The sequence below is a fragment of the Poromitra crassiceps genome, assembly GCF_964638095.1.
Source record: "Poromitra crassiceps genome assembly, chromosome: 4".
Classification (NCBI taxonomy): Eukaryota; Metazoa; Chordata; class Actinopteri; order Beryciformes; family Melamphaidae; genus Poromitra; species Poromitra crassiceps.
The window spans coordinates 57,515,535-57,524,059 of record NC_139626.1 but is presented as its reverse complement, the minus strand read 5'-3'; the positions used below and the strand labels follow the sequence as shown (position 1 = coordinate 57,524,059).

The window sequence follows — 8,525 nt, the reverse complement described above, 5'->3', positions numbered from 1 at the left end:
GGAAGTCCGACAAAACGGAAGATGAAAGTCCTTAGAGCGTCTTGTGGAATATGAATGTATGTCTGAAGAAACTTTAAAACAATTCTGAAAAACAATAGGTAAATCATGAGATAGGTGTAGCTACATATACATGAATACACAAGTCTGATATAGGCTATGTTAACATTATAAATTGTCAAAAGTTTGTATTTACTGAAAATAGGAGCAGATGAGTCACATATATCAGCAATAGGTATAATTCAAACATCTTCAGATTTTTTTTTTTTTTTACCAAGTCCCCAAAAGAATACCAAGAGCTATCAAACTGGTCTGGAAGCACACTACTGGTATGCAATCATAATCACAATCGTTATAACAACAACAACAACAACAACAACAACATGCGGATAGGTAGCGAACAGAGTGGATTTTAATAGATTGATTTATGAATATGAATTATTTGGCCAGTCACACACACAAAACACACACGTTCTACACGTAGCACTGTGACGCGCTGACGTCATTTGTCCGCAGGTCGGCGCTAGTTCACAATTGTTTGGAAATTGGATTTGAAGTGAGAGGGGAGGACCGTAGCTGGCAACACTGAGGATTGTATGTTGCTGGTCCTGGGCCGCAGGGTCTCGCTGTCACTCGTCAAAAGACTCAACAACAATACCTGTTCTCCATCATCCTCGCTGTCGGAGCCTGTTCTGTTGTTCAAACTTGGAATAACCAGATTCAGAACGACACACAGCAGCACCGTCTTCGTTAGCGCAGCCGGCCAAAATAGAGGAACCATGCCCGAAAGGAGGCCCTTCGTGCGGTTGCCAACTGACGTTTACCCCGTCAACTACGGCTTGAGCCTGAAGCCCGACCTGATCGACTTCACTTTCGAAGGCAAGCTGGAGGCGGCGGTGGAGGTATGTTGTACCAATACCAAATGAAGGCTGGATGCACTGATGTGTTTAGTCAGTGCATGGCGGGGATCTTGTTATGTAATGCAGCCAGCTAGCTAGCTCATTTGCCATGTTCGGACGGTAACTGCTAGCCACTATAGCCGAGCTAGCTAACGCTATCTCTTCCTCCTTTATCCGCACTGCTGGGTCGAATAAAATGAATGAAAGGGGATATTTTTTGACGAGTAACGTTAGCTGTTGTTAAATACGTAAAATGATGTCTGTCATGTTAGCGATTGAGCGAATTGAAGCTCGATATGCACAGCAGCGTGATCTCGCCTGGTTTTGTACTTAGCACACTTGCACTATCATGACATGTTAGCTAGTAGCCAGCTGTCACATCCCCTCGCTCTATTTAGCCTGCTAACCAACGTCTGGCCGCTCGCCAGTGCGTGTATTATTCTCCGTGGCATATCTCCTGGTAACGCCAGCGGATTAACGTTATATGCACACTCATATCCGCCGATCTGGTGTTTGTTAATGATTTCTAGCGAGCAAACAAGCAAGTTGCACCTGCTTGCTAACTAGCAAGCTAACTAGCCAATGTTTGCTAAATCATAGCAAGCAAATGTCTCCCCTCCCACCCTGCTTCACATTCAGTTCACCTGTTTCTACAAAGCTGCCCCGGCCTGAACATATGAAACGACCAGTGTTAACGTGATGGCTATCTTATAACGTTGCATGACACCCTTTAGGACAGTTTTGGACTAATGTTAGTAATGGTAGGCAGGACAAACCCACCGCTCTAACCACGCTCTAATGTAATCACTATGGGAGATTTCTGCATTCTGGGCTCATTTCAATCTAGTATTAAACATACTTTCGGGTCATGTTTAAATAAAAACACGGCTTGTATCGATATATATGCACCATCACTACTACAAAATGAAAAAATAATTTTGAAAAAGACCGAAATAATAAATTAAATCAAGCTCTGTTTAGAGGAGCAAATGCAGCGTTTCAGCCCGCTGGAATAAAAACGGCCCAACAAAAAATCGTCACTCCTCGCCTTTAAGAGTGGATTCCACACTGGATTTTTTGATTTGTCCTTTGGTCTGTCACTTAAATTATAGCCAACCCCTGTGTACACGTCATGGTGAATGATTCCTTTTGATTTGTTTGCGTTATACTGACGAAAATCGCGTCATTTCCCTTCATTCGCTTCGCCACTGCCTTTAACTGTGAGGAATCATCGATGTGAACACATGAAATTGTCCGCCAACTTGTTCTCTTGAACGCTGTCAAGTCAGTTTTCGTTTTTCGTTTAGGGGTTTTTTGTTATTCGTGTCAAAACGTGCAGTGCGCCATGTAAAAATCCCCCCTGCTTTTTCTTCATTAAATGAGGAAGCGCGAGACCGGAGCAGAGCAGAGTAGCTGCAGCTGGGCTGCTCCCCCTCCCCCTCCCCCTCCCTCCTCTCTCTCTGCACAAACAAGTCAGTGGTGGAGTGCTTCTCAATGTGGGGTCAGGGGAGAGGATTCAAGATTCTCTGTTGTCTCTCTCAACCTAATATATATGGAATTCTGAACAAAATCATATCTAGGCTACATTAAAAAAAATCTGATTTGCATCTGAGAAACCAAATTTCATCATATTGGGGGTCCATGGCCCCAATGTGAACTAAATTAGGAGTCCTTAATATGAAAAAGGTTAAGAATGATTTACAGAAACACAATGCCATGGGTATTCCCTTTCCCTTCCTTTTTTTTATGATGAGGCAGGATTTGGTTTATCAATAATAGCCTACATATAATTTCACCTTTTTTTTCTCGACGCCCCTCCCACACACACACCCCCTCCCCAGTGGCGTGCCTGACCAAGTTGGTGCCCTAGGCAAGATTTGTGCTGGTGCCCCCCCTCCCCCAAAGAAAATATAATAAAAATTATATTGCAGCGAATTCCACCACTGCAGTGCAGGCTCAGAATCGCCCTTCCCCAGTGGCGCTGGAAGTACTTTTAGGAAGGGGTGCTGTAAGGAAGGGACTCTCCAAAGAAAATTTGATGTTTTTTGGACTTTAATCCATATTTAGAAGAATATTTAATTTTAAATTAACATTAGGATTATACTGTTGTGATGTCATTATTCAGTATCTGCTCCTTTTCTCACTCACTTTCATATAAGCACCTGCTCTCCCTTTAGTCGTTTTACACTACAACAGACAGCAACACAGGCATAAACACTGAACTTATTATTATTATTATGGAAAACCAGATTATGATGAAAATCAAACACTTTTGAAGAGAGAGCATATTAAATAAGATCAGAGCTGGGAAGCACAAACTGTTTTTTAATGCATTTTGTTGGTGGTATAAACACAAGACAGCCAAATCCAACAATTTCGAAAATCCCATTTCTTGTGTACTATGGTGAAGGCATGGCCCGCCCGACTCTGCCTCTGATTGGCTTACCCTGATATTTTACCCTAACCTTAAAGCCCCATTATGTAGTTTTTCTATTTTTAGGGAAACTGTGCCCCCACAGTTACAGATGCCAATAAATGCTACACTTCCCTGTTTGTACATTCAGATATCAGCATTATTTTACAGTTTCGGTTTATACTCTACTTTGCTAAATCTCTGCTATCTCTGCAGTGCTTCATAACTGATTCGCTGGTCGGGGGAATAACTCCAAATATCCCTAAATGTTATTGTTGCGACATTCTTTTAGTGAAAGAATTCAGATTCTTGAAACTTAATGAACATCACCAGTTTAACTTGTTTAAAAAAACATATAGGCCTGTAATTAGTGGGTGGGCCAGCGCCAGGGCCACTGTTTGTATTTGCCAATATTGTTGTTCTTCTGGGAGGTTGGACTTCCCATGCATGAAAATAAACCAAACTTTGGACAAAGGTCCAGTCCCATGCCAAAACTTTGTCAACGCGAATTTGGCGCTAATAGTCCTGATGGTGGCGCTACAGTCTAAATTTTCAAAAATTGAAAATTCATAACAAATCAGGCATACGCGCTACCGCTTTACAACTTTCACCGAAATGTGGGCCCAAGTCAGGAGAAACGTTTGTATACTGCAACCGATGGCCAAGTATGAAGTCCAAAGACTGCAAAACTGCAGAAACTGTTAACTCATTGAGTGCCAGCCACTTTTGGAGAACGGACGCTCCCAGTACCAGAGTTTCAGAGCGTTTTCAGTGATTTCTCGAGGCCCACAGAATATTGTGTGATATTACTATGTAAACACCGAACACGCACAAAGAACGATTAGACTCTCTTCTATCATCTGCAAAAAAAAGTTTATTGATACCATTTTCCGTTCTTTAGTTATGAGCCGGAGAAGATAGGTTGTTTTGAGCAAAAAGACACATTTCAATTTAGAATCTGAGATATTCAGCCTTTTGTGAAAGGAAGCATTTCAAGCACATCATTGACTCTGAAGCTAATATTTTCTGATATAATGACACCTCAAAAATAATTTCCTTCAATAAAAGAGTGAAAACAAAGGAATTTTGTTTGGCCAAATAATATTTTTTAGCTGCAACCAGCAGCGCTGGCCCCTGCGTGCGCAGACCCTACACCTTCTTGCTGGTCTTGATTTACTGCTGGTGTGCATCAGATAGCCTATTCTAGCTTGTTTGCTCTCTGTGCATCGAGCCTGCTGCTGCCTGGGTGTGTGTGTACTGTCAATGGTTGTATGCTGTAGTGCCCTGCGTGCCCCACCCCCCTCCTCCTCCTCCTCCGTGGAGGAGTGTCTCTGCTGCGGTTTGCTCTGAGTTTGATCTGCACTGAAAAGCGCGCTGCATCCCCCCGCTTTTTTACAGCGTGTCGCCAGCTCCCAGCTGAGAATAATGTAACTTTTCAGAAAGACGCTGGTGTCGCCGTGTCGGCAACTAAATCATATGGATGGGCTATCGCAGCGGACACGGATGGGGCTCAATTGTGGCAGCAGATGACTGCTGTTCACAGGCACAGCTAACGGTATGCTTCATGCATATCGATGCGATTTCCGTTTCCTCATGACTTCTTCTCTCTTTTCTCCTGGCCTTTCTGTAATCTGGAGAGCACTGTCGCCACCTAAGGGTTCTGTAAAATAGGTTAGACACATTCAATAGCTCCCATATTGTAAGAGGCGATGAAAGAGGCTTAGATCGACATCCCCCAGTCAAAAAACGCAATTGACGAACATGTTCGTCCTTGGCACTCTACGTTACTAAACGAAATGACGAACATGTTCGTCCATGGCACTCAATGAGTTAAACTAATTAAACCCTACTCCTAGCAGCAGCTATAATTCAAGTTAAGTCTGCCTTTTTATTTCACTTGATATCAGGCCGCTATGCGGCCTTCAAATCTAGTTTGGTGGGGCTCTGGCGTCGTATTGTGTTGTGTGTGTAAGGTCTGTGTATTGATATGCATGTGTCCTGCACTCCGTTGGGATCCCAGCAGTGCACTCCACCAGTTTGAAGTTGATTGGATAAACAGTTCTCGAGATAAACCACTTTTTGTGTTCCCAGTAGGTGGCGCTATGCCAAATTGCATGGAATTTGGCACTGCACTGTGTTGGGTTCCCAGCAGCCTCCTCCCCAAGTTTGAAGTCGATTGGACGAATGGTCCATGAGATAAACCACTTTTTGCATTGCCAGTAGGTGGCGCTATACCGAATTGCACCAAATACGCCACTGAATTCCATCACGTCTCCTAAGCGTACTCCCCCAGTTTGATGTCGATGAGATGAATTGTTCAAGATAAACCACTTTTTGTTTGCCAGTAGGTGGTGCTATGCTGAATTGTACGGAATTCGGCACTGCACTCCATCAGGTCCCCCTAAGCGCATTCCCCAAGTTTGAAGTCAATCGGACAAACGGTTCTCAAGATAAACCGCTTTTTGTGCTTGCCAGTAGGTGGCGCTGTGCCGAATAGCACATAATTCGGGCACTGAACTCCATCAGGTCACCCTAAGCGCACTCCCCAAGTTTGAACTCAATCCAACAAATGGTTCTCGAGATGACCCACTTTTTGTGTTTGCCAGTAGGTGGCGCTGTGTCGAATTGCACAAAATGTGTCACTGCACTCCATCCGGTCCCCCTAAACACACTCCCCAAGTTTGAAGTCGATCGGACAAGTGGTTCTCAAGATAAACTGCTTTTTGTGTTTGCCAATAGGTGGCGCTATGCTGAGTCTGTGTGTGTTTGGGGGTGGGCTGGCGTGGTATCAGACTTACTTTCGTGATGCAAATTGTGACTGACACTGCCCGCGGCCCGCCAACCAATCCGACCTGGTGTGTGGACATGATGTGGTTTGCAGGACTTTCCAGGTGGTTTACAGGACTTTACATGTAGTTCCAGGATATTCCAGCACTTTCCAGGTGGTTCAAGGACTGTGCAACCTGCCCATGACCCTCCCCAGACAATAACCCACTGCCATGCACATTTTCAGCCCAATCCGACCTGGGGTGTGGGCATGAGGTCGTTTCAAGGTGGTTTCCAGGACTTTCCAGGTGGTTTCCAGGACTTTCCAGGATTTTCCAGGTGGTTCAAGTACTGTGCAACCTGCCCATGACCTTGCCCAGATAATAACCCACAGCCATGCAAATTTTCAGCCCAATCCGACCTGGGGTGTGGGCATGAGGTGGTTTCCAGGACTTTCCAGGTGGTTTCCAGGACTTTCAAGGATTTTCCAGGTGGTTCAAGTACTGTGCAACCTGCCCATGACCTTGCCCAGATAATAACCCACAGCCATGCAAATTTTCAGCCCAATCCGACCTGGGGTGTGGGCATGAGGTGGTTTCCAGGACTTTCCAGGTGGTTTCCAGGACTTTCCAGGATTTTCCAGGTGGTTCAAGTACTGTGCAACCTGCCCATGACCTTGCCCAGATAATAACCCACAGCCATGCAAATTTTCAGCCCAATCCGACCTGGGGTGTGGGCATGAGGTGGTTTCCAGGACTTTCCAGGTGGTTTCCAGGACTTTCCAGGATTTTCCAGGTGGTTCAAGTACTGAACAACCTGACCATAACCTTGCCCAGATAATAACCAACAGCCATGCAAATTTTCAGCCCAATCGGAGCTGGGGTGTGGGCGTGAGGGGTTTTCCAAGACCTTCCAGGCATGAATTACATTTGACGTGAGGCCCACTTTTTCAGGCGTTTGGCAATGTAATGAGTGATGAATCCTAATTTCCCCTTAAAATTTGATTTAAAACAAAAAAATGCACGATTTTGGCCAGGACACTTTTGATTTGTTGTTTATTGGCCATATACTAGTAAATATAACAAGATAGGTGCATCATAAACTGTTACAAATATGTTTTTCAGAAAAACACACAAACGGGTTTGTCCTCCCTAGTAATGGACACTGCACCGTTTGTTACTTTTGCCCTTAGTGAATCAGTGGCACTGCTGTTGACATGGAGCATTTTGTGATTTGATGTTCAGCAGAAAGTCCTTCCAGGCCTCACACAGTTGTCTCCGAAGTCACGCCAATTGTTTTCTGTTTAGGTTTGTTAGACAAGTTAGTGCAATTCAAGCTAATGTTAAAATACTGTATAATATTTCGTTTTTAATAAGTAAGGTTAAGTAATAAGTAAGGTTCATCTCACTTCAATCATTTTTATTCCAGCTAAATGGGATTGTCAAGCAGACAGACTGACCAACACTGTCATAAAAAGAAAAACCTGTCATAAACGTTGCACGCACTTGATTTTGTATAATAAAATATCACGATACTTGGCATTCGATATCATACGATGCGATATATTGCCCAGAAAAATCATGATACTATGCTGTATCGATCCCCCCCCCGCCCCTACTGGTTATGTCACAATGCCAATGATATCATCATTGCCTATGACATCATCAGTGATGTCATAAGATAATATTTTCATCTCAATCAGTTCAATCTATAGTCTTATTATAATCTTATAGTCTCACGTAGTCAGACCCACCGTCGACGCCATCAAGCTTCCAGCGACGGAGGGTCTGAATCGAATGTCTCAGATCGAAGGCGGCTCCCGTTATATAAAGGGGCGACCAAACAGTAGATAGACTGTCTTGCGGGATCGTAGTTTATGACATCGCCACCCCGAAACTCACCCCGAAAAATTATTTCAACCGTCTTGAAGTCGATGTAAACCGTCCAGAATTCTAAAATGCTATCCTTTTCTTTTGTTGTTGTCATCATCTATAGTTGTTATTTGCATAAAAACACACAATTTGATTTGGAAATCATAGTCTCTTTGATTTAAATAGGCTATGTGCTTTGATAAAAAAAAAAAAAAAAAGTAACTCAATTTGGGTAACGTGTTACTTGACAAAGTAACTGGTATATTGTTACTGAAATCCTATTAATAAGTTGTATTACTGAGTTACTGCTAAAAGTATAATAATTACATGTAATATGACTTTTGTAATGAGTTTCCCCCAAAACTGCTTATAATATAACACATTCACAACACTGGAAGGTACCACCAGGACGTGTTAGACGTGTTCTGTTAGACGTGTTCTGTCTTCAGGGGCCCTCCGCCTTCAACAAGTCATGTTGACTGTTTGCAGTTGGTTGCATGCAGATGAGCGAGCCTTAGTGGTTAGCGCTGTGTTTGCTAAGAAAGAAACATGCTGTGCCAAGGTGAGATCTGTTGATCA

At 43.5% G+C, this 8,525-nt stretch overlaps 1 protein-coding gene across 2 annotated transcripts in view; it reads left to right on the top strand.

Moving 5' to 3' along the window:
* Positions 1 to 593: 593 nt before the first annotated feature.
* npepps (aminopeptidase puromycin sensitive) overlaps positions 594 to 8,525 on the top strand; it is a gene marked incomplete at its 5' end in the record, with an annotated part of 99,125 nt that continues 91,193 nt past the window's right edge. The window contains one exon of one of the 2 annotated variants that reach the window (XM_083635557.1): positions 594 to 899. In XM_083635557.1, coding sequence (XP_083491683.1) covers positions 594 to 899 — 306 coding nt within the window. The remainder of the gene's footprint in view (positions 900 to 8,525) is intronic. The other variant, XM_083635558.1, reaches the window with a different exon arrangement.